Below are 27,367 nucleotides of genomic sequence, written 5' to 3' on the forward strand. Positions count from 1 at the left end.
TGGCTAGCCTCAGGAATGCAATCTACTGGTTTTTACCAAGGCAGAGAGAATGGAAGAGAAGGGCAAGGCCTTCCAGAGCCATGGTCACAGTTGAGCTGGCCAGAGTCTGTCCCTTCAGGGAGGCCCAGGGAGCCACCCATCTCCACCCCCAAGCTCCAGGATTGTAAGCATGTGACACCAGATTTTACATGTGGGTGACTTCTGGGGACTGAACTCAGGTCCTCATGCATACGGGACAAGCACTTTACTGACTGAGCCACCTCCCCAGCCCTGGGGGTGCCTGGTCTTTGAGAATTCTAGGACAGGACTTCTCTGAGTGTCAGGAAGCTGCTAAGACCTTGGTGCTTGGAGGAGATTTTAAGCTGAATGGTCTGGAGCCACCTCAGGAAATGGTCCAGTCCAAATCCGTAAGGCACCTGCCCAAGGCTCTGTTTCTACCACACCGACTTTCCAGTGAGCAGTGACATGGCCTGGCTTGCTCCCTAAGTGCTAATCGGCACTCAGATGACTTCAAGGCAATTTATAGGAATCAGTAGAAACCACCCAACAACTACAGTTGAAGATGCCCCTCCTCACATGCCCCCTCCATCCTCCTACCCCTCAAACCCCACCCAGCCTGGACCTATACTCAGCCCTCGCCTTAGCTGACTGCCTCAAAGAGAAGGCATGGAGCCTACTATGCGGTACCTACTTGCTGAAGTCAAAGAGGAGCTTCTCGAAGATGAGAATGGGCCCCGTGCTGCTGAGGATGATGAGGGGCTGCCCCGAGAAGAGGCAGAACAAAGCACCAGCCATGGCAGTGCCCAGGAAGCTCTCCATTACTCCCTGTCACATGAGAAAGCATGAGGCAGAAGAAGCTGTTGTATGGCAGTTTCCTGTGAAACTGAAACCTTCTATCTTGGAGGGAAACTCATCAGGATGCAGGCGTTTTACGGGGGGGGGGGGGGGGTAAAACAACCCATTGTAAAGGGAGGTGAAGCTTCCCATCCTGCAGGGAAGCTCCTCAAGTTCAGAAAGCAAACAACTTCAGGAAGTCCCTGAATCTGAACAGATATACTAGTCAGTCCTGCACCATGCAGACATCAAGTATAAGGCCTGCTGAGTGATAATCTCAGACTAACTGAGCTGCCAGCAGGAGGCTCAGGACAGTTGAGCCAACTAGAAAAGACACTCTTCACCCTGTTGAGCTGCTGCAGGCTGTGCAGTGTGAGCTCCAGGTTTCCAGCTTTTGCGTGCTGTCACCCTTGCTGGGGTTGGCTTTGGTGATACGGTTGTATTTGAGTCATTTCTGTCCCTGTTACATAAGGTGATGGCCAGACTCAGGGTGGTACCCGCAACCTTGGTGCTGGCAATACAAACTGAAACTCTTTGTGGCCACCAGGTGGCAATACATTTGGCTGACGTTTACTGGTCTGTCCGAGCTCGTGCTCACCTGATAATTGTCCGTGGCATCCCCCAGAAGTCCACCAAAGGTGATGGCATTGGTGATACAGCCCAGGTAGATGAACAGAACTGCAGAGATGGACTGGATGTGGAAGCCGTCATAGAAGTCACTTGGGAACCAGGGCAGCTTCCGCTTGACGTCTAGGCATAGTCCCCCAAAGAACCTGCTTGAGACAGGCAGGAGACCGCTTTCCTCTACAGACACCAGAAGGGGCAGAGTGCTTCCAGGGCCCCCACGGAGTCTGGGGTGAGGAGCAGGGGTGGATGGAGTCAACAGTCTTTCTATCAGAGCAAGGAACAGACATGACTCTTGTCAGTCTCTAAGTTTGCAGTCAGCACCATCCATGCTGGGGAGGCTGGAGCTGGACTCAAACTGTTCAAGAGAAGGACATTCTGATGGGAATATCCCACCGTGATGGTCTTCCTCGTGTCCCTAACCAGCCCGACCAGTATAACACGTAATGGTGAGTGTTAGCTGTCAACTCCACAGACTCTAGAATCATTTGGGAGATGGGTCTCTGTGTATGCCTGTCGGGAATTGTCCTGACTTTGCCAACTGATCTGGAAGACTTGTCTTGACTGAGAGAGAGGCTGCTCCCCGGGCAGGGAATCTGGGACTGAATGGGAAAAGCCAGATGAGAACAAACACGTATTTACTGATTTGCTGCCTGGCTGTGGCTGCATTGTGACCGGTTCCCGCAAGCTCGTGCAGCTTTGACTTCCCCAGCGTGAGGAGCTGTAGCCTGAACAAACCCTTCCTCCTTTACGTTTTATTAGAGTGCTTTTCACAGTGAGAAACTAAGGCACAGCCCACAACTCTATCCCCAAAGTCATTCGCACAGAGCCTTGTCCTAAATCTCAGTCAACCCAGGCGGCTCCAGGAGCAGCCAAAGAACTCAGACCAGGACAGTTTTCTCTTGTTCCCCTCAAAGAAGAGAAAAACGAAGCCTTTAAGTAATGCTAAGATTTTAAAACACACTGTTATATATTGGATTGTACTTCTTTTAAAGAGATACATTAAACCTTCAACCCCTGGCTCTGTGACTATGATTTTATTTGGAAAGCCTTTGGGTTGGGAATGCAGTTCGGTTGGTAGAGGGCTTGCCTACTGTGTATGAAGCCCTGGATTATAACCCAAGCATGGCGGTGCCTGTGAGTTCAGCTCAGTAGAGGGTGGCTTAGGAGCATTATCAGTTCAAGGTCATCCTCAGCAGTAGCAAGCTTGAGGCCACCTTGGGTTACATGAGACTACAAAAAAAGTTTTTTGCTGATATAATTAAGTTACAATGAAGTCATGAAGAGTGGGCTTTGAGTCAGCTGTTAGAGAAACAGGGCAATACTACCCAAACACACACCCGGGGTCTCAGAAAGCCATGTAACAACACAGACAAAAACCGGGGGAAGCAACTGCCAAGCTAAGGACAGCCATAAGACTCCCAGCTGCCACTAGAACCCCCAAGGAGGCCCTGCCCATAAGCCCAAAGGCAGTGGTGCCCTGCTGGCATCTTTATTTAGAGGCCAGGGTTGAGACAGGGTCCCACATTATATCCCAGGCCTGGAATTTGCAACAATCCTTCTGCCTCGGTCTCCCCAGTGCTGGAATTACAGGTAGGGTCTATCATGGAAGCTCCCTGCTGACTTCCCCATTTCTACATGTGTGAAAACAGATTTCAGTAGTTTTAAACTATCTTGTTTGTGGTACACTGTTTCCGACACGAGTACCAAAGGAGGTCTAGAGGAGAGTTTGGGCTTCTTCCTCATGGGCGTGGTCCATCTGTTTCTCTCACCCCACACAACTCTTCTCAAGACCCAAGAGGGGCTTCGCTAGAGTTCGGGGAAGACTGCAGTGATCAGACCCCGTCCCTAGAAGGCGCTGCACACAACAGCGGAAGGATCGCTAACAGGACCAGAGGAAGAGAGGGTTCAAGACTGCAGGGTCTCTGCCGGGCATGGAGCGGAGCAGGCACCTTCCGGTCCAGATCAGCTCCTCCCCGATTTCATGCACAGCTGGCATCTCAGCCTCGTCGCCACTGCCCACTCTGCCGGCCCCGCTGCCTCCTGCCCCTCCGCCACCGCCACCTCCGCCAGCCGAGGCACCACCTCCGCCCGCAGAGCCGTTCATCTGGCCCAGCTCTGCCAAAGAGAACACAGATTTCCTGAAAGAGAAAGTTGGGGATGGGGGAGAGCAGGGCTCTCAATGCTGGGAAGGGCCCAGCCCCTCAAGACTGTCCCCTTCCCCTCCAAGAACAACAACAAAACTTTAATAACTTAAATAGCAGGGGAAGTGAAGATGGAGGAGGGGAGATGGCTCAGTTATTAAAGCATTTGCCACACAAACAAGAAGACAAGAACTGGGATTCCCAGAAGCCATGTACAGGTCAGGTGGACAAGCCAGCCACTTGTAATTCCAGCACAGGGAAAACCCAGAACCAACAAGACTAGTCAAATCTGCCAGTGTTGGGTTCACTGAGAGACTGTCTCAATGCATAAGGTGGAGATCAATGAAGAAAAATTACTGGGCAGCAACCTCAGGCTTCCACATATGCACCCACACATATTAAAACACGAATTCAATAGTACCCCTCCCCCTACACGGACCCCCACCCGGCTTCCCAGTTGTTCACAGGTGGCCCTGCTGGCTTCTGATTCCTTACGAAGAGAATAAACCACTGATGCGGAGCGCCCTCTGTTGTTCTCATCCTTAGCACACACCTCTTGTCAGCGGAGGGAACTTTCTTGGGTGGCTCAATTCTGATGTTTGGATCCCATTCTCCAGGGGGAAGGACAATGACCTCATCTAGAAATTCATCAATTCCTGCAATGAGGTCTTCTCGGTTCCGGGCTTTATAAGCCACGTCGCTGAAGAGCTGGTGAGGGATGAGGAAGTAGAAAGAGGGCTCAGCTCTCCCTTCCTCGGAGTGCGCACATCACCACTATGTTTAAAGGAGTCATTGCTCCGGAGGCCAGCTTGATTTCAGTGGTCGATAAGGACAAATGTCAGTAGGGGAAACAGGGGACAACAGGAAAGAACCAGTCATCTCAGATCTGAAACCCAGGTTGCTGTAATATTTTAGAGGCAGGCAAGCATAGGGAATATGCTTTTCTTTCTTTCCTTCCTTCCTTCCTTCCTTCCTTCCTTCCTTCTTTCTTTCTTTCTTTCTTTTTCCTTCCCTCCCTCCTTCCCTTCCTTTCTTTCTTTTTCTCTTATTCATTCATTCATTCATTCATTCATTCATTCATTCATTTTTCATGGCAGGGTTTCTCTGTGTAGCCCTGGCTGTCCTGGAACTCTCACTGTAGACTAGCTCGCCTTGAACTCACAGATATTCACCTGACTCTGCCTCCTGAGTGCTGGGATTAAAAACATGCGCCACCACTGCCCAACACACTCACTATTAGTAGTACACTTGGCAGCCTAGGACCTTTACATCATATACTACACACACACACCCCTTTTTGCATGTGCACCTAGCATCTTATTAGCCACGTAGGGCCCCCGCGTGCCCTGATTCATACACACACTCCATTCTGAACGATGGAATTGTCTCCTCCCCTTAACAGCCACCAAACACAGATGGAGTCTGTTCGGTGGTTCTCTCATTGTGTGGGGGTAAGAAAGTAGGGAGATCCATCCGGCCTGAACTGGTTTTGTGTAATTAGTCAAACCGTGTCCTCCAAGTGAACTTTTAGGGAGACTCCTCTGCTTATCATCTTATGTAAAAATGGGTGTACATATAATCAAAATCAGACATATTCTATTCACGACAGGAAAATGATTGTGCAATTTAACCTGTCACTTAAAATATCCACCCAGACACATCCCTCTTCTCTTGAATACCGTACAAAGAAGCCCCAACAATAACGGGGGTCCCCAGTACCCTTGTTCATGTGCTGCTGTTACTCTTGACGGTGTGCCCGACCCGTCCTATCCGTTTGCTTTGATTTGAATTGAGTCTCCCTGCTGCGTCTGCAAATCTTTGTGCAGCTTTATCTCAAGCCTTTGAGTAAGAGCCAATGAGCCTGGATGCACTCAGCCTAGACACCGACCCTGGTAACACCTCTGCAGGACTTTTGTTACATCCTTTGACCTGTGTTTCTGTTTCCACAGAGCAAGCATATGAGGAAATCTCTCCAGAGCCCAGACTTTTCCCCCTAGGAGGGCCAGGTTACAGAGAGACAGATTTGCTGGGTTTGCTAGTGTTTAAAGACCTCTAGCCTGCCGTCACTCTGGAGATGGAGCAGGACCTTTAGGCTCATCTCACTGGGGTTACCCTTGGGGAGCTCCCACACTGAGTTTATGCTGCTGTGCCTCCATTCAGCTTCTCTGAGCCTTCATCACTTCCCTTGTCCAGAAGGCTAGCATCCCAAGGTCTTGCTAGTCTACCTGCTTCCTGCTCACCCTTGGCTTTTTGTCTGCAGTGTGTGTCTCAATTCCCCCATGCAGCTAATGCATGATTGATTTTATTTTTATCATTTATAATAATAATATAATAATAATAATTTCATTATTACAGCTCTGTCCCTCTCACTGGATACTGCTCCTGCATGAGAGGGTCTGGGTCTCTTCCCTGAATCTCATGATCCTTAGGGCCCTGGTGCACAGCAGGGGCTCAGCTGTGCTTGTTAGATAACTGGCGGTGCTGGGCAGTAGGGAAGGCTGTGCCAGTTCCACAGCCACGAGCACTCAGTGCCTGCTTCAGAGTCTCACTTACATCATCCACCATGAGGGTTGCAATGGCTCGGCCAATCTCATTATAGGACTTTGCTCTCCCAGAAGGTCCTAGAAGAATGAACAGAAACCTGCAAAAAAGATGGAGGAGGAAGAACAAACAAAGAAGGAAAAATAGAAACAAATGAAGAGAAGAATTCTTTGGCCTTCAATGTCTCCATTATTAACTTTTAAACTTCCCTCTTTTGAATCTTCTAAAACTAATCAGTATCGCTGGGCGGTGGTGGCTCACGCCTTTAATCCCAGCACTCGGGAGGCAGAGGCAGGCGGATCTCTGTGAGTTCGAGGCCAGCCTGGTCTACAAGAGCTAGTTCCAGGACAGGCTCTAAAAAAGCTGCAGAGAAACCCTGTCTCGAAAAACCAAAAAAAAAAAAACCAACTAATCAGTATCATTATTATATTTAATTATGTGTATGTCTGTAGGAAGGTATGTGCACCCAAGTGCAGTGCCCGCTGAGGCCAGAAGGGGGCACTGAACCCCCTGAACTGGAGTTACAGGTGATTATGAGTCACTCAACATGGGTGCTGGGAACTGAACTCAGGTCCCCTGCAAGAGCAGCATGTGTCATTAACCACTGAGTCATTGCTCCACCTCCTATTACTGGTTTGTTTGTTTTTGCATTTTTGAGACAGGGTCTCACATAACCCAGGCTCAAACTCTTTATGTAGTCAAGGATGACTTTGAAATCCTGATCTTCCTGCCTCTACCTCCCAAGTACTGGGATTGCAGGCAAGAGCCACAATACCTGGCTCTTCCTTTCTATGTTTATTTATTTAGCTAGTTAGTGTGTGTACGTGCCACAACACACATACACACACACACACACACACACACACACACACACGCCATGGCACACATGCCACAGCAAACGTGGAGGTTTAGAAGACAATTTACAGAACTCAGTTCTCTCCTTTCATCTTGTGATCTCCAAGAATTAAACTCAGATTGTCTGGCTTAGTGACAAGCGCCTTTACCCACCAGCTCAGCTCACAGCTCACCAGATCACCTGATCAGCTCACCAGCTCAGCTCACAGCTCACCAGATCACCTGATCAGCTCACCAGATCAGCTCACCGGCTCACCTGCTCACCAGATCAGCTCACCAGCTCACCAGATCAGCTCACCAGATCAGCTCACAGCTCACCAGATCACCTGATCAGCTCACCAGCTCAGCTCACAGCTCACCAGATCACCTGATCAGCTCACCAGCTCAGCTCACAGCTCACCAGATCACCTGATCAGCTCACCAGATCAGCTCACAGCTCACCAGATCATCTCACCAGCTCACCAGATCATCTCACCGGTTCACCAGATCAGCTCACTGGCTCACCAGATCAGCTCACCGGCTCAGAATCTTCCTTTTACTACTTTATTTGCTGAGGAAACTTTTGTGCTTCTGCCTCTTGTAGGCATCCTTACATTTGCACTGCTGCCTGGACCACTCAGCAACTTCCTTCCTGGCTACTGATGCCCCCAACCTCTTTCTCTTTTGTGAGGGTCTAGCTGTTGCCCTGGCTGTCCTAGAACTCTCTACATAAAGCAGGCTGACCCCAGACTCACAGAGCTCTCTGCTGAGTGCTGGGAAGAAAGACACGCACTACCTTGCCCGATTCTATACTAATCTAAAGGACATCCTTGCCTGCTGCTGGCATGGGGAGTGGCCCCCTGTAGACAGGTGTGGGGGCACTCTTCAGTGACTCACCTGGTGGGGACAGGTACTTCTGTCACCCCTCCCAGCATGGCAGACTGGACAAGACGAACAAACGCAATGAATGGCTGGTCCAGGAAGTCCACCTCGCCCACGAGCACATTGGAGGCTTCTGAGTCCTTGGGGATCTTCTTCATGAACTTGTTTCTCCGCTGCTCCAGGAGGAAAATACAACCCAAGAAGACTTGGCATGCTCTTACTCTCACTTCAGAGAACATAATTTCCACAGAAATTATCAAGAGGCTGAAATAAATGACCAAATATTCTCTCCAGCTTTGTAGAAGACGAGACTCAATATTTGTTGACCTGAGACCAATTATGCCTTCCTAGATGGTAGGATTCAGTCACTGGCTAGACCCTAAGATACTCCACTGCTGTGTGAGCTTAGGAGGTCAGAGAAGAGCCCTGGGACAGCTCCCACCTACAGCCTCCTTTGCTGGAATTAGTGGTAAGCTGCCCAGACCTCCCTGTAGGCCTTCACCTTTGGTGGTGGAGAGAAGTCAGTTCTGATGATCTGTTTGCCCTTTGCCCTGCTTCCTCACTTACAGCGATCTCTGGACCAGTCTCTAAGAGTGCTTCCAGGTTCCCCACAAGGGGACCTCCCGGGAAACTCACAGTTCTTAGACCTTAAAACCTAGACCACTAAGGGGGTCTCCCTCCAGTCCTACTGGCTACCAGCTGTTCAGGGCAAAGTCAAACAGATGGAAAGTCCTCTACTCAAGCTGTCCCACCTTCTCTCTTTATGACTTCTCTTCTCCAGAGCTATCTGATGGTGAAATGTCCCTGGGTTACTTATACATTCTTCTTAGTCCTGGGGTGTGTCTGGTCCCTGCAGAGAAAGGTTCTCAGGGCTCTCCAGACACCAAAGGCCTCCTCCTTCCCTGCCTACCTCTGAGTCTAGAGCAGCGCTGTCCTACCTGGTCTGTGTTTGGGGTGTGAGAGATGTCATTCATGCTTCTACTCTGGGCGTGACCTAGGAGAGACAGGAAAGCAGGCCCATCAGGGGAAGCCAGGCTCACACCAGTCCTTTGCCCTTGGCCCTGAGCTACTGCAACCACAGCAAGGCGCGCTCCCCTCAGCTCTGCAGCTCTGTCAGCTGTCATCCCCACTCTCTTTCTCTTCGAGGGCAGCTTGTTTGAACAAGCAGCTAGACTCCAGGCTCTACACCCACTCGTTCCTTTAAAAAATGAGCACCCATAGCTTGAGCTTCGACCCCACCTTTTTATTTTTTTAAAGCGGTATTTTTTTTTTTTTTTTTTTTTTTTTGGTTTTTCGAGACAAGGTTTCTCTGTAGCTTTGGAGCCTGTCCTGGAACTAGCTCTTGTAGACCAGGCTGGTCTCGAACTCACAGAGATCTGCCTGCCGGTATTCTTTTTTTTTAAGATTTTATTTATTATGTATACTGCATGGCAGAAGAGGGCACCTAATCCCATTATAGATGGTTGTGAGCCACCATGTGGTTGCTGAGAATGGAACTCAGGACCTCTGGAAGAGCAGTCAGTGCTCTTAACCTCTGAACCATTGCTCTAGCCCCAAGCCTAGCTTCTTAGCTCTCACTGCGATGTCTACTCCAAGTACAGCTCTGTGTCAGGCTCAGATGGGAAGACACATAAAGATGTATTTTCAGGTTAGGCACCAGGCACCACTAGCCTGAAACTTGATGAAGAGACCAGCTTCATCTATAGCCTCCTAGAGCTTTTAAAAACAGGTTGGCAGAGTCCATGGGGAGACAGCGACAACACAGGAACTGCCAAGAGCCCCTTCCTCGGGAAGCCATTCCCATTTCCCATGAGCAGTGTAATCCAGTGGGCATGCTCAGTCCTGACTGCTTGGCTTTGGGCCTGTGGCCGGCCTTGCTTCTTGAACACTGCTCTCCTCCGCTCACTTCCCAGAATCCTCTCCTGCTTGACTCTCCGTGGGGTTGTGTTTTTGTCATTATTCCCTGAGAAGCCTCTCACACTTCATCACCATCAGTCACAGCCACTCCTATTGCTTCTTCTGTGTTTGTGCATGTCTGCATGTGTGTGCGCACGCATATGTGAGTGTGTGTGTGTGCGTGTGTGTGAGATGACACGCACAATGCATCTCAAGTTCCATCTCTCTTGAGCTTCAGAACCTTGGAGCGGCCCCACCTGGTAGCCCAGTTCATTATCTTCCAGAAAATCTCCCCCAGCCCTTATTCTGCTCAGCACTCCCTCCAGCCCATCCACTGGCCACGTGATGTCCTGGGAGGAGTCTGGGCTCCTCCCTACCCTTCCCTCCCTCTTCCCACCAGCTGTGGCCTACTTCCATCTTTCCCTCTACTCCTGAAGGCAGGCCTGGCCTCTTTATTCTTTCTCAGACAGAAATCTGACGTTAGCGCATACCTGTTTCCGGATCTCCAGGGTGCCCCTTACCTTCTTAGGGATGGCTTTGGGTTTCTGATTAAATGCACCAGGCCTTCTCTTGTCTGACCTTTGAACCTTATGCTCTTGGCTAACTGAGTGATGTTTTTACCTCAACAGTAGTTCCCATCAACTGCTGTTTATGCCCTGGGTCTAGAAGTTTCCCCGGACTTCTAGAAACCCCTGGATTCAACCCTGGCTTTATTTCACACTGACCTTTGGGGTCACTCCATAACAAGATGTTCTAATGAGAGGGTGGTTGTCTCTTCTGTTCTCTAAGGCTCGGTTGCATGTCTCCTTCTCTCTGAGGGTCCCCACCGTCATCTGTGCTCTGGGCTCCCTATGTACCTGGGCTACATACGATCCAGTTCACACAAAGCAATAATCACTTCCTCACACCTCTTGTCTGGGGGTGCCAATAAACATCGCTGAACAAGAGGGTCTCAGTACACAGGACTCTTTCCTGAGTGACTTTCTGCCTACTGACCACTGCCTCCTGTCTGCCACATAAGAAATAACAAGGCAAGGAGTAGGTGAGGGAAATCAAACATTAGGACACCAGGGAAAAGACTAAAGCAGGCAAAACACTGCAGAGACAATGGTGGGCTCTCTCTCTCTCTCTCTCTCTCTCTCTCTCTCTCTCTCTCTCTCTCACACACACACACACACACAGAGAGAGAGAGAGAGAGAAAGAGAGAGAGAGAGAGAAGAGAGAGAGGAGAGAGAGAGAGAGAGAGAGAGGGAGGGAGAGACAGGGAGAGACAGGGAGAGACAGAGAGACAAAGACAGAGGAATTCAAACTCTCAATCCTCCTGCTTCCAACCCCAAAGCTCTGAGATTATAGCTATGTGCCACTGTGCCCATAGCTCACCTGACTATTCCCCACAAATGAGCTTAAAATAGCCAGTCTGTGACCTTTGACCTGCTGTCATGCTCATCTTTCTTCTCTGTCGTGATGAGCAGTGTCTTGGGTGCCCTTTGGCAAAGGACTTGGGTGGATGTTTATTTTGTTTTGTTTTGAGACAGCGTCTCACTCTGTGACCCAGATTGGCCTGGAACTCACTGTGTAACCCAGGCTGCCCTTGAGCTTGTGGCAATCCTTCTGCCTCAGCCGCTGCACCCAGCCAGGTTCCTATCTCATTTTGCCTGCAGTTTTGTGCTGCTGAGGCTCAAACATGCTAGGCAAGCTCTCTACTCCCGAGCTGCGTCTCCAGCCCCAGGGGCCTGCCTTTAATACCATTGCTAGGAAGGCTCCTCCCCAGAAGACCTGGATGGTTGCACTAGTGCAAAGAAGAGTTTTGACTGAGATCAATGGTGCTGAGATGCCAGGGCTGGGCTGAGCTCCTTGTCCCCCAAGGATTACTATAGCTGTAAATCGGGGCAGGCCTAGGTTTCAGGGGAAATCTGGTTTCTCCTGGTGGTGTCTTCAGCAGGCTAGATCCTGGGCTCTACCTTCTCCACCCGTGGATATGTGGACCCTGGGCTCTACCTTCTCCACCCATGGATATGTGGACCCTGGGCTCTACCTTCTCTACCGGTGGATATGTGGACCCTGGGCTCTACCTTCTCCACCCATGGATATGTGGACCCTGGGCTCTACCTTCTCCACCCGTGGGTATGTGGACCCTGGACTCTATCTTCTCCACCCATGGATATGTGGACCCTGGGCTCTACCTTCTCCACCCGTGGGTATGTGGACCCTGGGCTCTACCTTCCCCACCTGTGGATATGTGGACCCTGGGCTCTACCTTCTCTACCTGTGGATATGTGGACCCTGGGCTCTACCTTCTCCACCCGTGGATATGTGGAACCTGGGCTCTACCTTCCCCACCTGTGGATATGTGGACCCTGGGCTCTACCTTCTCCACCCGTGGATATGTGGACCCTGGGCTCTACCTTCTCCACCCGTGGATATGTGGACCCTGGGCTCTACCTTCTCTACCCGTGGATATGTGGACCCTGGGCTCTATCTTCTCTACCCGTGGATATGTGGACCCTGGGCTCTACCTTCTCCACCCATGGATATGTGGACCCTGGGCTCTACCTTCTCTACCCGTGGATATGTGGACACTCCACCGCTGTCACAGCCAGTGCTCAGCAGAGAACACTCACACAGATGTCCGTAGCTGGTGTTGTGCCGAATCCTCAGGTCCTCGGTGGAACGGTGCAGAGCTGGGCCTGCTGAGGGGCTCCTGGCAGAGCTGCGATCTGGAAGGGGGAGGGGAAGGCATGTGGCTCCAGTGTCCTTGCCGCTACTGCCTGTCTGGTTAGCACAGTGGCTATGTAGTTACTTCAGACTAAACAAAGCTGCTACAAGACATAGCTTCCCTTCCAAGGATAATGCTTAGAGGAATAGGATGGATAGATTACCTGGGAATGGGGCTGGAGCGATAACTCAGTGATTCAGAGCCCTGGCTGACCTTCCAGAAGACCCAGGTAAATATTTGTACGGTGGAAAGGTGATAGAATACACAGTTGGTTAAATCAACACTGGGTGCAACAGGCTATCTGCTTTTCTCTACAATTCTGCCACTCGCTGGCTCCTTTGCTTGTCTGCTAGGCTGACCAGGGCTAAGGCCCTCAGACTTCTCAAATACTGAGCCAATGTGAACAGTCTTCTAGAGTGCAGTATGCTTTCCCCAGATGGCCCCAGGCTTTGCTGGTCATAATGACACTATAAGCTAGGTATACAAGCCCTGGCACACTCAAGGTGACCTCAGTGCTCCCACACCTTCATGCGTTCTGTTTTCTATGGAGGGTCCTGGCTTCTATTGTGGGCGGGGCTTAGTGGAAAACCCAGCCATCCCTATAGGCAATCTCTGGTGCTGCGTGGGTCTCTGGGAAGGTTCCAACCTGTCTCTCTTTCCCAGGATGCTCTCCAGACCACCAGAATCCAGAGCTCCCGGGTGGGGCCTAGGCATCAGGACACCTTTCAAGGACTAAAGTCATTGCCATGTGCAGGGCAGGCTGTGAGTCGCCTGTTCCTAGGACCTGCTGTGCTCTGATGTCAGGGACAACACAGGTTATGGCTGCTCCCGCCCCAGGCCTTCCAGAGAAAGAGGCTGGGGGAGCCCCAGAACCTCAGAATGTCTTCAGCATCATGAAGTCAGAGACTTCCGGCCACTGAGATGGGCTGTCCGGGCCACATGCCCCGTGCCCACCTGTGAGTAGCGTACTCACTTGTGGTGGACACCGACTTCCCAATGTCTGCAAGGGAGCGGTGGATGGGCTTCTTGGTTTGGTGACGATGCTTCCTCAGCAGCACGTAGCTGACCCTTTCCCGGAGCTCTGGTCGCAGAAGCCCGTCTTCTACCTGCTTCGCAATGACATCATCTGCATAAGAAATAAGCAGGTCAGGCCCACGTGGGCAGAAAAAGCCCAGGGCTTTGAGGTCTGGATTCTTCCCTGGGTACTGAATATGAGCAAAGGGATCAGGGAGTTGAAGGTAGTTCTGTGGCTTTGCCACTGACTGTTGGGACTGCCACCCCCAATCTCTTCATGTATAAAGTCGTGTATATATCTCCAGCTGTGTGCATGTGTGGACAGAAGTCTATGCTCTCTCTCTATCCCTGTTGTGAAGCGTGCATGAAATAGAACCTACAAGTGGGCCAGGACGCTGTGTCAAAGGCTTTTCATTCTCCCCGATGAATTCTCTTTTAGAGAAGAAATAGTTATAGCCAAACCAAATGCACTAGATAGAATAAAAATCACAGGGATGTTTATGGACAAGAGGCAAACCACCCTCTCTTTTGACACTCAATTTAACTGGAGTTAGTTTGCTAAAGAAGAAAGATGGCCCGTTTTCCTCTGAAAAAAAAAAAAAAAGAAACAAGTTGCCATGGCAACAGTGCCCTCTGCCCATTCAAGGAGCCCCTCTCCTGTCTGCTGCCTTGCTGAGCCACACTTCAAGGATGCTCTTCACCTAGCGGCTGGAGGTCTGCGTAGTGTGGAAATCAGGGCATCTAGGACACTGTCTAGAGAGCTTCAGAATCAAACTCATCTCTGCAGAATCGGGTGAGGGTTGAACTGGCCAGTCATATGGACTTGCAGGTGGGCACGAGACCGGGGGAACTGCCTCATTTGTGGGGACCACGGCAGAGATGCCCTGGCCTCACCTATGATCTGTGGTAGGGAGCTGCTGTCCAGGTCCAGCAGCACTGTCCCCGTCTGCAGGCAGGCGCGGAGCTCGAAGAGGCTGTGCAGGGACAGTGTGGACACGTGGGGCTTGCTCCAGCGTTCTCCTCCTTCCTCCACCTTTTCTTCGAATTTTATCCACCTGGAAGAGGTAAGAATGGGGCTCAGCGCGGCTTGGACTCTCAGGAGGAGGCCTGTCCCGGGTCTCCCCAGTGAGCACTGCACAGCGCTTCCAGCGTGTCATCCTGCAAGAAGCTCCTTAAAAAGGAAGGCAAACAACTCACAATAGCTTTATAAAGCCACTAAAACTAACCAGACCCAGTAGACCCCTCCCTGCTAGAGTAAGCAAAAAAGGCTGAGAGTCCCTCCCTCTCAGAGGAGCAGGGTTGAGCTGTAAAGAAGACTCTCAGATGAACCAAGCTACCTGAAAGAGACAGAGACCAGCTGAGCTGCCCGGAAGAGGTTCAGATCAATTGAGTCACTTGGAAAGGACACTCTCCAACCTGTTGAGCTGCTGCAGGCTGTGCAGTGTGCTCCAGGTCCCCAGATTTGTGAGCTGTCACCCATGCTGGGTAGGCTTTGGTGATACAGCTGTCTTGGAGTCATGTCCACTCCAGGAAGTAATCCTGTAAGTACTCCTATAAGTAACCCCAATAAAACCCACAGTTCACCAATATTTGTACTTTAGTCTGTCATGAACTTCCCCTCTGGGGTAAGAAGATGTGTATGTGTGTCTCCTCCGGAAAAATGTTGTCACCCAAGTAGACACAGGCCTGTGAGCACACACTGCTGGAGACATTGGCCCTGAATTCACAAGCAGATGATCTCTTAGGGACGCTGCCTGCCTGTCCTCACACTGATGAGGTTGTCATGCTAAGGACTAAAGGATAACAGACAGGCACGAGGAATCATTCTGGAGTGACAGAAGTATTTTAACAATAGGATATGATGGTCGAACAGCTTTATACATTGAAAATAATTTACAACTTAAATAAGACAATATTAAGATAGTTTTATAGTAATAAATTTTTTTTTTTTTTGAGACAGGGTTTCCCTGTAGTTTCTAGAGCCTGTCCTGGATCTAGCTCTTGTAGATCAGGCTGGCCTCGAACTCAGAGATCCGCCTGCCTCTGCCTCCCGAGTGCTGGGATTAAAGGCGTATGCCACCACCGCCCGGCTAAAATTGTTTTTTTTTTAAGTCTCAACTGGAACCTGGTTACTGAGGGTTGGTTCCTCATAAGTGCTTCATGAGTTTTCTAGGAACAGTGTAAATGTCCTCAGACAGAAAGTATTTCTCTGGGGGGGGGGGGAACGGCTGGGGAGCCAGTTTTGCCGATAAAGTACTTGCTACATAAGCATAGACCTGAATTCAGTCCTCAGGAGCCACACAAATAGCCACAGGTGTGGAGGTGTATACTTGTAATCCCAGCACTGGGGAGTGAGACCAAATGATTTCTCTGTGTAGCCCTGGCTGTCCTGGAACTCACTCTGTAGACCAGGGTGGCCTCAAACACATAGATATCCACCTCCTCTGGCTCCCAGGTGCTGGGATTAATGGAGTGCACCACCACCGTCTGGCCCTTGTATATTTTTAAGATTTATTTTTAGCTTATATGCATGCAGGTTTGCCTGTATGTAAGTGCATTGTATGCATGAAGCATCCCCAAAGACCAGAGCAGGGCATCGGAGCCCCTGGATCTCGGATTCCAGATGATTTGATCCCCATGTAAGCTCTGGGACCCAAACTCAAGTCCTCAGAAGAGCAGCCCGTGCTTTAGCCATTTCTCCAGCTCTCCTAAAAAGAAATGGAGGAGGAGTGGGCTGGGGGATAGGAGCAGAAGGGGGACGGCAGAGAGGAACTGGGGGAGAGGATGAAGGGAAAACTGTGGTTGGGGTGTAAAATAATAAATAAATAAATTTATTTTAAAAGAAAAAAGAAAAAGAAGGTGACCTCAGGTTGGAGAGATGGCTCAACGGTTAAGAGCACTTGCTGCTCTTGCACAGGATTTGGGTTTGGTTCCCAGCACTCACATGATGGCTCACAACTATCCACAACTCCCGTTCCAGGGGATTTGATGCCCTCAACTCAACAGGCGCCAAGCATATGTATAGTAGCAATACACATACAATAATAACAAATCAATCTAAAACATTCTTACAGAAGGTGACCTCATTTTTTAGAGACAAATACTCAAGCATCTGCAAGTGGAATGATGTGGTGGTTGGGACTTGCATTAAAGGACCTGGAGCATATGACCTGGGAATATGTCTGGGGCAGGGTGTTGGGGACCTTGAGATTGGCCACGAGCTAATTGGTAATAGTTGAAAACTGGGTCATGGGTACATGGAGGTGCATTCTAATACACACTACTTTAGTGTAAATTTGAACTTTCTGTAACCCCAATGCTTAAATATTTTCAAAGTTGAATAAAAACACAGGCTATTTCTAAAGTCTCTGGTCGAAGCCAGGCTTACAAGCTTGTGGATGCCTGATGGAATGGTTCCTGTAATCCCAAACAATTCACTGCAAAGCAACATTTATGCCACAGTTGGCTTAGAGTTAGAGAAACAGGTCAAGTGGAAAGAAAATCTCTGAGTCAGAAAAAAAGACTTTTAGGTATTTCATCCAGTCCTGGTCAGTGCCATGGCCTCCATTTCCGTGCATGCCGGAGGCAGGAGCTAGGTGCTCCTGTCTCTGAATAGAACCTTAAAGAGTCACATGTTCCAGAAAGCAGCTCTCTGTCCCAAAAAGAGAGGTCTTTTCTGCAGCTGGTAACTTGACAGATCACTGCTGATGCAGACATTAACAAGAGCAAGAGAAAGAGCATGCCAGGACTGGCCACCAGGTACAGTCCAGGCTCCCAACACAAACCCCAAGGCCTAGGAAGAAGCTATCCCACAAGGAAGGTCTAGGAAGGGCTGAAAACCAAGATGGAGCTGGGGCTGGAGCTCAGTCAGGAGAGTGCCTGCCCACAATGCAGGAAGCCTGTATGTGATCCCCAAGCACCACATAGCCAGGCGTAGTGGTGCACACCTTTAGTCCCAGCACGCAGAGGCAGAGGCAGAGGCAGAGGCAGAGGCAGAGGCAGAGGCAGAGGCAGAGGCAGAGGCAGAGGCAGAGGCAGAGGCAGAGGCAGAGGCAGAGAGGCAGGTGGATCTCCATGAGCTGGAGGCCAGCCTGGTCTACATAGTGAGTTCTGGGCTTCTAGGGATATATAGTGAAACCCTGTATCAAACAAAAACAAAAAAATTAGCAAACTACCAAACACAACATGATGGAGGCGGGACTTGGGATATAGAAGCAGGAAGATCAGAAATTCAAGGTTGGTTGGCCAGATGGTTCAGTGGGCAAGGGTGCTTGCCAAGAATCTAGTGATCTCATTGTGATGCCTGGGACCAACATAAAGGTGGAACAAGAAAAACAGCTGCACAAAGTCACCCTCTGTTCCACATCACACCAGTGTGCAGGCACACACATAATGCATTTTAAATCATCTAAACAAAGAAGTTCAAAATCATTCGCAGCTGCATAGCTGAGTTTGAGGCCAGCCTGAGTTGCAAAATCCAAGGTGAATCCCAGACTGATTACATCCAAATTTTAGAACCCTGGGAACCAGACATCGGTGTTAAAGGGAAGACGCAGAAGGACTGCTGAGACAGCTAGACTATAAGTGCACTGGCTGCTCTTGCAGAAGATTAGGGTTCGATTCCTAGCACCCGCACGGTGCTCACAACCATCTATAACTCCAGTTTCATGGATCTGGTTTATGTGTGCTTCTTGCACACACACTAAGCAAGTTTTTTACCAACTGAGCTCTGTCTCCAATGGAATTTGTTTTTGTTTGTCTGTCTGTTTTGATTTTGTTTTGTCTCTAATATAAGGTCCCTGTGCTGATGAGTTTTATGTTAACTTGAAACAAGTTATAGCCATCTGAGAGGAGGAAACCTCAATTGAGAAAAAAAGTCTCCATAAGATCTGGCTGTAGGCAAGCCTGTAGGATATTTTCTTAATTGATGGGGGAGGGCCCAATCCATTAGGGGAGATGCTGACCCTGGGCTTGTCATCCTGGGTTCTGTTAGAACAAGCCATGAGGAGCAAGCAAGTAAGCAGCATCCCTCTGTGACCTCTGCATCAGCTCCTGTTTCCGTGCTCATGGCCTGCTTGAGCTCCTGTCCTGACGTCCTTCAGTGGTGAACAGCGATGTGGGAGTGCAAGTCAAATAACCCTTTCCTCCTCAAGTTGCTTTTGGTCAACTTGATGATGATATTTTATCACAGCAATAGTAACCTTAACTAAGACAGTCTCCTGTGTAGCCCAAGCTTGTCCTGAACTTGAACTGTAGCCCAGGTTGGCCTTGAACTTGTGACCCTCCTCCTTCAGCTTTGTTTTTTTTTTTTTGTTTTTGTTTTGTTTTGTTTTGTTTTGTTTTGTTTTTTTGGTTTTTCGAGACAGGGTTTCTCTGCAGCTTTAGAGCCTGTCCTGGAGCTAGCTCTTGTAGACCAGGCTGGTCTCGAACTCACTCCTTCAGCTTTGTAAGGGCTGGGATTACAGTTATGTCCTGCCACATATGGTAATTTTAAATAATCTTTAATGCAATTCAGTCTCCTGAGAAATGCAATTTTTGATGCTAAGGCTATGTTGATTCTAGACATTTATTATTTTAAGAAAAATATTGGTGGGGCTGGAGCCATAGTTCTGCAGTTAAGACCACCTACTGCTCTTGCAAAGGACCCAGCACCCACTTGGCAGCCCACAACTGTCTGTAGCTGCAGTTCCAAGTGATTTGATGCTCCCTTCTGGCCTCTGAGGACACTGCATGCACATGGCACACATACCTACATGTAGGCAAAACACTTATATACATAAGATAAATAAATGAAAAATAAATAAAATAAATCTTATAAATAAAAAAATCTCTTTGGGGCCGGAGAGATGGCTTGGGAGTTAAGAGTATGTGCTACTCTTGAGGATCTGAGCTCAGTTCCCAGCACAATCCACTGATAAATCAATCTCTGGGGGATTCCAGGCTCTTTTTCATCTCCTCAGGCAGCCGCACACATGTGCACAAGTCCAGTCTCCCATACATAAACACATAAATAAAAGATAACAATCTTTTTAAAAGAAAAACATATACCTGTGTGAAATTTTTGTTTCTTTTTAGTTTGATTTTTATTTTATAGCCCAGGCTCTGGCCTTGAACTTGCTGTGTAGCTGAGGATGTTCCTGAACCCCTGCACTCTCAAGTGCTGGGTTGGTCGGTTTGTGCCACCACGCCTGGTGGCTATCGTGCACGAACTTAAGTTTCCCCACTGAGCGCACACCCCTGCTGTAGTCACTCTGGCCACCCTGACTTTAGGCTGTAGTTTTCACACCCCTTCACCCGCTGCCCCAAATCTTAACTTCTCCAGGTAATTTCAGCAGCGGTCTATCTGTTTGTAACCCACTACAACATTTTTATTACATTTCTTTAAAAAAAAAAAAGATTTATTGATTTATTTATTTAAAAAATAGTGTTCTGCCTGCATGTATGTCTGCATGCCTGAAGAGGGCACCAGATCTCATTACGGATGCTTGTGAGCCTCCAAGTGCTGGGACTTGAACTCAGGACTTGAGGAAGAACAGCCAGTGCTGTTCACCTCTGAGTCATCTCTCCAGTCCCACAGCGTTTCTTATTCGGGATGTTTATGTGTGTGTAATTCTGTGTCCATGAGCATGTCACCGTGTCCTTGTGGAAGTCAGAGGGCAATTTTCAGGAGCTGACTCTCGCACTGCCACGGAGGTCCTAGGCAATGAAAGATCATCAGATCTGACAGCAGGCAGCTTTATCCACTGGCCCATCGGCATAGCCCTGTAATTCATTTTTAGATGTATGATAACATTTTAACAAAGCATTCTTTCTTTCCCTTTATGTGTTTGAGTGTTTCGCCTGCATGTGTGAAATAGATGTGGCAATGCCTGCGGAGGCCAGAAGAGGGTGTCGGATGTGCTGGGACTGCAGTTAAAGGCAGTTGTGAGCCTCCATCGCGGGTACTGGGAACCGAGCCCCGGTCTTTGGAAGAGCAGTAAATGCTCTTAACTGCTGAGCCCATAGATTCATTTCTTAAAAGAAATATGAATGTGAGCTGGTCCCCATCATCCAGCAAAGCCACTTAACTTCCCAGCTGAGTCATGTCAGGATCCCGCATGTCCCAGCATAAAGTGAGAGTGTTAATTCGGTTACGAGCCAATTGCCATTTTCTAGGCTGTGTGAGGACTCAGCAAGTACTGTCCGGACTCTGTCCTTCACAGGAATGCCGTGCAGAAATGGGAGGAAAGCGAAGAGTGGACTGGAGCGGTGGCTCAGCCATTAGGAGCACCAATGCTTTCTCTGAGGGTCTGCGTTTGGTTCCTAGCACCCACAAGGTGGCTCACGGCCGTCTGTAACCCCAGCTCCAGGAGATCCAATGCCCTGTTCTAATCCCTTGGGGCACCAAGTATACATGTGATACAAATACAGAAATCCAGGAAAAACACTCACACATAAAATAAAATAAATCCATTAAAAATGTTAATGGCCGGGTGTGCTGGCGGATGCCTTTAATCCCAGAACTCAGCAGGCAGAGGCAGGTGGATCTCTGTGAATTTGAAGCCAGCCTGTTCCACAAAGTAAATTCCAAAACAGCCAGGGCTACACTGAGAAACCTGTCTTGAAAAACTATACACACACATATGAACACAATTTAAAGAATGGAACAGGTAAACAAATCTGTCCTGCTTTCACAATTTACACGACAAAGTCACACTATATAGAAAACCACATGGCATGGGCTGAGACGGCTCAGCAGTTAAGAGCTGGCTGCTCTTCCAGAGGACCTGAGTTCAATTCTCAGCACCCAGACTGCACCTCACAGCGGTCTGTACCTCCAGTTCCAGGGGATCTGACACCCTCACACAGACATACATGCAGGCAAAACATCAAAACGCCAATGAACATAAAACAAATTATATAAAAATAAAATGAAAATCACACAGGGTTGATGGGATGGCTCAGTAGATGAAGGTACTTGCTGCCAGGCCGGAGGCCTTGAGTTCAGTCCTGAGAACCCCAATGACGGAAGGGAGAGGGGGAGAGAGAACTGATTCCTACCAGGTGTCCTTTGATCTCTATATGAACTCTGTGACACGCATGTGCACACACCACACACACAGGCTTGCAAATAAGAAAACAAAATGTAACTTTTTAAAGCACATGCAATAAAGTAGGTATGTGAATAGAACAGAGTACGTGGTTTCTACAGCCAACTTAAACACGTATCCATGGTTCATCGAACTTGGCAGTGGATTTGAAGGACTATCGCATATAAAGGCATGGCCGAAGTGCTGACACACAAGCCAAGAGTTTAGAAAACGGCAGAGCAGCTGGTGAGCACCAGAAGGCCTCGCAGACCTGTTGGGGTAACCGCTTTCACCCCAGAGCTGACCAGATAAGAGCCGTGACTAATAACAATCAGCCCACAAGAGTGGGTGTAGAAACCTAGCACACAACTTGCTTCTTTTACAGAAAGGTTTTTAACAGTCGAAAGGGCTAGTCTCTCTTGCCTTGCGTTCTCTCCTTGGTAGAAAAGTCAAATTATCATCAAGATGTTGCCGAGTATAATATCAAAATAAAACACGTTCGCTAAGCGACTCCATTGTTTAATAATAATAAGGAGCTGGAAGCCTACGTCTCAGAAGATGAGACATTCATGAGACCAGGATCAGACAGATGGAGCCATCTTTCTTAGTGGATAAACCCACTTTCTTCCTGCCATAGTTACCTGGTGCTCTGTGATTCCATGTCCCTTTAAGCTGTCCTAAGAACCTTTGTAAGGGTTTAGGAATGTTTGGCATTTGGGAATTACTGGCTCCTCCTAGGAAGTGACTGCCTGCCCTGGGTGAGGAGGACACTGTAGGGAGGGAGCTGTGGCAGCCCTGCTCCCAGACATGAGGGGAGGGATCCATCCACCTTGTAATACACAGCCTACAACAGAGCAAACACAGAAAAAGCAACTAGCCAATTCTGAACTTGGCATTTGAGGGAAAGGCTCTGGGGACTGTACCTCTCTGAGTCCCGTTGTCTGTACATCTAAGAGGTTTCTATCGCTCTCCAGAGGACTTTCAAACACCAACTCCCTCAGCCCCGATTTGTACTGTCTCCCTCCTGATCTTGACCCTCACCCCTCTCACCCACGTTTACTCTTCAGGGCCAGGCCAAGTTCACTTCTCTATGATGAGGCCTCCCAGAGATCCAAGGCTAAAACTTACGAAGCCCTTTCCAGGTTCCAGGCGCCCTGCTTCACATATAAGATGTGTTTCTCCACTGTTTCCTCTACTTTATCCTCTACAGACGGGGAGACTGAGGCCCTTCAAGGACAGCCACCCTTCTCAAGGTCGTGCAGCTTAGACACGGTCTGAGGACAAGTCCTTTGACAGTGGAGCCTGTGTTTTCAAAGTTTGGACGTGCTATCCTGGATCTCAATTAGCATCTATCTGAGCACACACCTGCCTTTCACACTAGGCCAGGAGCCAGAAAATGAGGCCCCTTGAGCTAGGAGTGACTGCAGCCTGTTCTTGTATGGTCAGCTCAGATGGCATAGTTTCTAGGAGCTGGAGAGATGGGTCAGTAGTTAAAAGCACTGGCTGCTTTTCAAGAAGAACCAGGTTCTATTCCCAGGTTTCCAAATGGAGATTTGAAACCATTATAACTCCAGTTCCAGGGGTTCTGATGCCTCTTCTGGCCTCTCTGAGTATCAGACATACACATGATACCCAGATGTACGTGTACCCACACACACAAAACAAAAATTTTAAAGGAGTGTTTTTATGCACACGCATACACTCACACATGCCACGGCACACACGTAGAGGTCAGAGGATAACTTGCAGAGGGGCTGGTTCTTGCCTTCTGCCTTGCCAGGACAGGGGCTGGCTGGGTTCTGCTGCTGGGCTTTCTGATCCGGGCCAGTAGCTCCAAGAGCTCCTGGCTCTCCTGTCTCCCTCTCCCATACCATAGGGGTGCTGGGATTATAGATGCACACCACCACATCCATATGTTACTTCTTCAGGTGTCCTGGTCAGCACTGAGCTGAGCCATCACAGGCTCAGTTTTTGTTACATATTTAAAGTGTTAAGAAGGAGGAGGAGAGCCGGGCGATGGTGGCGCATGCCTTTAATCCCAGCACTCGGGAGGCAGAGGCAGGCAGATCTCTGTGAGTTTGAGATCAGCCTGGTCTACAGAGCTAGTTCCAGATAGGCTCCAAAGCCACAGAGAAACCCTGTCTCGAAAAACCAAAAAAAAAAAAAAAAAAAAAAAAAAAAAAAAGAAGAAGAAGAAGAAGGAGGAGAAAAAGAAAGAGGAAGAAGGTGAGGTGGCAAGAGAAGATAGTACTCATGAGCCCAAAGCCCAAGGTATTTTTATCCTAGCCTTTAACAGAAAAAGTTCCCCAATATCTACCTGTGCTAGTAGTCAGAGGATAAGTACAGGCTTGCTTGTCTTAATTCTCCCAAGGGACCTAACACAGCATCCTGAGAGCTCTGATTGATGTGGGATTGCAACCCCAAGGTGGAGATAGAGATGAATGGATGTCTGGGGAATGCTGGCTAGCCTATCTAGCTACCTTAGCAGGCTCCAGGTCAACGAGATGGCCTATCTCAAAAAAAAAAAAAAAAAAAAAAAAAAAAAAAAAAAAAAAAAAAAAAAAAAAACAAGAAAGGAACAGGCAAGACGGCTGGGTGGGGAAGGTGCTTGCTGCCAAGTCTTCGAGCCTCTGCACATACGCCACGGCACACGAGTGCTCTGCCCCCAGACATCTGCACATACAAACAGATGAATGTAAAAGGAGAAGAACCCAAACACGCAAAGTGGATAGCAACTGGGAAACAGCATCAGTAGTTTCTCTGTGGCCTACACATCCACTCTCTCGCTCACATGCACACCCACTCACAGATCCACACACTCGCTATTTTCCGGTTTGCTCACCAGAAACATCAGGCTTGTGTGTGTGTGTGTGTGTGTGTGTGTGTGTGTGTGTGTGTGTGTGTGTTAGTGAAGGAAGAGGAGCGAGAAGTAGGTTAGACACCCGACGGAAAAACCGCTTGATGATAGCGATCTGCAGCGCTCAGATCAGTGGGTCAGCAGAGTGCCAATCTGGGAACCTGCACCGGGCCTCAAATCTCCATACCTGACTCCACTGTAAAGACACAAAACAGCCACAGACCTGGACCCCCTGCCCTGGGTACCAGCAACCCACAGCTTCTCCATGCTACTCTTCCACCTCCCCGCTTCTCAAACCTGTTGGGAGCCCCACCTGCACTTAGGGCCTGGCTCTATTCTGCAAGCCCTTCTCAGCTCTCTGCTCCCTTAAGCCATTCTCTTTCTTCTGTCCCATTTCTATTAGCATCCAATAGGCTCACATCTCTCATCCTACACACAAAAGCCAAAGCAGAGGCCCCAGCTCAGTGGTGGTCCTGGGTTCCATACTCAATGGTGCATGAATGGTAGTAGTACTGGGGTCGGAGAAGAGGCTTAGCTGGCAGTGAGTTTGCTTAACATGTGAGACAGGTGGCGTTTGTTCCTTGGTGCTTCATAACAGCGTGGGTGTGGTGGGTCGGAGAGATGCTTCACAAGTTGGATCCCATGGGAAAAGCTTGTAGTGGTGTGCACCTGGAACCCTGCTGCTGGGGAAAGGGTGGCAGGGAAAAGATAGGCAGATCTTTGGAGCTCGGTGATAGCCAACTTGGCCAGCTGGTGAACCCCAGGCTCAGAGAGAGGGCCCTCAAAAATAAGGTGGAAAAAAAATTGAGGATGACACCCAACATTGACCCATGGCCTCTACACACACGTGTACACATGTACATGTTCACACACACATATAGACTTGTATAATCACACAAACACACTGTCTGCAAGTGTTCTGGTGGTCCACACATTACTCTCAGCACTTAGGCAGTGGAGGTAGTAGGATTAGAAGTTCAAGATCATCCTCTGCTACATAGTAAGTTCGAGATCAGCCTAGACTCTCTCTCTCTATGTGTGTGTGTGTGTGCAAGTGTGTGTGCGCGAGTGTGTGTGTAAAGCTGGAGATTTCCCTTGAGCCCACACTCTGCTTCAGAGACTTCTGCTCTTGAACAAGCCCCTCAGAAGAGCTATTCAAATCAACCTATTTCCAAACTTGGGTCCAGCCTTGTGCAGCCCGTGCTTCATTGCTGAGCCATTTCCCCAGTCCTAGCATTTTCCTTTTATCTCTTCTCAGTACTAAAACCAAAGATCTGTCTCACATACAGAACTCTGTCTTTCCCCAGATCTCTTCAGGGTCCCCCAAACTCTCAGCATCAAGCTTAGCCTCCATAACTCAGTCAGCATGAAATCTGCTGACAGTCTTACCTGTGGACCATGGCAGGTGCTTATGGTCTTGCCTGTGGACCATGGCAGGTGCTTATGGTCTTGGCCATGGACCATGGCAGGTGCTTATGGTCTTGGCCATGGACCATGGCAGGTACTTATGGTCTTGGCCATGGACCATAGCAGGTGCTTATGGTCTTGCCTGTGGACCATGGCAGGTGCTTATGGTCTTGCCCGTGGACCATGGCAGGTGCTTATGGTCTTGCCCGTGGACCATGGCAGGTGCTTATGGTCTTGCCTGTGGACAATGATAGATGCTGATAGTCTTGCCCTATTCTCCATCCACAAGGAACACATGCCCAGCCTCTACTGTCCATCTTGGTCTTCAGCCATACCACCTTGAACACTCTCCATCTCATCTGTTGGGTACATGCAAGTGCTCCACATCAGGCTGTCTTCCCAGCCCTGGCTCCAGGGGCCTCTTTCCATTGTGTATCCTTGCTGTGCTCACACTGATCCACCCTCCTATCTTGGTGTGAACAGCCTTGCTCCTGGAAGCCTTTCTTGACCCGCCATGCCTCTATGTTGTACACTCACATCAGGCCTCATTACCAATACTCCCTTATGTGACTCTGTGCATCATTACAAAGAAACCAATTGAGCAATGAGAACATCTGCCATGGTCCATTTTAAAATGCCTCGCACTTGGCTCAAGGCTTGCAGTCAGTAAGACCTTAGCAAATATTTGAATGAATGAATGAATGAATGGATGAATGAATGTTGTTGATTTCCACACTGAGAGGAATTTATAAATCCTCCTCTGAGTTATAAAGAAGGGCAGTTCTGTCCCTACAAGTCTGACTCCAGAGGGCTGGAGAAACTTTCTACCCGTGGGACTAGAGATAAAGATCAGTTGATAGAGTGCTTGCCTAGCAAGCATGAAGCCCTAGGTTCCATTCCCAGCACCACATAAAGCAGGCAGCAGGAGGAACAAGAATTGAAAACCAAGCCGGGTGGTGGTGGCGCACGCCTTTAATCCCAGCACTCGGGAGGCAGAGGCAGGCGGATCTCTGTGAGTTCGAGGCCAGCCTGGTCTACAAGAGCTAGTTCCAGGACAGGCTCTAAAAAAAAGCTGCAGAGAAACCCTGTCTCGAAAAAACCAAAAAAAAAAGAATTGAAAACCATCCTTAGCTACATAGCAAGTTTGAGGCCAGCCTGGGCTACATGGGATACAAAAAGGGAAAAAAAAGGAAAAAAAAAGAATGCTCCAACTCAACAAATCTGACCCATTTCTCATGCACCCTTTGGCCTTTTCCTAGTCATGACAAGAATGTTCTCAGAGCGTATGTATCTCATAAGAACCTTCTGGCAAGTTCTTGCTCTTGGGATGCTGAGTGGAAGCCAGAGCAGCTTGGATTTAGAGCTGGTTCTCAAGGCTCTTGAGTGCTAAGCTCTAGTTATTTCTGAGTAACCCTGAAGGGCCTTCCACTCTTGGATAGGTTCCAGCCTGGACGATTCTCCTGCCAGTCCCTTCTCGCAAGTGCTGGTTTGAGAAAGGGGTTCTGGTTAAGTTATTTGCTCATAATATAGGGGGGTCACCCTTACCTCA

General features: G+C 49.0%; 1 protein-coding gene across 1 annotated transcript in view; it reads right to left on the reverse strand.

The window, feature by feature from the left end:
* Slc4a5 (solute carrier family 4 member 5) overlaps positions 1-27,367 on the reverse strand; it is a 73,343-nt gene that overhangs the window by 30,410 nt on the left and 15,566 nt on the right. Inside the window, exons 4-13 of the mRNA XM_038319309.1 lie at positions 14,380-14,540; positions 13,445-13,597; positions 12,377-12,472; positions 8,798-8,853; positions 7,875-8,032; positions 6,156-6,243; positions 4,156-4,310; positions 3,411-3,599; positions 1,433-1,607; positions 692-825 (exon numbers count right to left, since the gene is read on the reverse strand). Of these exons, the coding sequence (XP_038175237.1) occupies positions 692-825; positions 1,433-1,607; positions 3,411-3,599; positions 4,156-4,310; positions 6,156-6,243; positions 7,875-8,032; positions 8,798-8,853; positions 12,377-12,472; positions 13,445-13,597; positions 14,380-14,540 (1,365 nt within the window). The remainder of the gene's footprint in view (positions 1-691; positions 826-1,432; positions 1,608-3,410; positions 3,600-4,155; positions 4,311-6,155; positions 6,244-7,874; positions 8,033-8,797; positions 8,854-12,376; positions 12,473-13,444; positions 13,598-14,379; positions 14,541-27,367) is intronic.

The sequence above is a fragment of the Arvicola amphibius genome, chromosome 2 (genome assembly GCF_903992535.2).
Source record: "Arvicola amphibius chromosome 2, mArvAmp1.2, whole genome shotgun sequence".
NCBI classification, from domain to species: Eukaryota; Metazoa; Chordata; class Mammalia; order Rodentia; family Cricetidae; genus Arvicola; species Arvicola amphibius.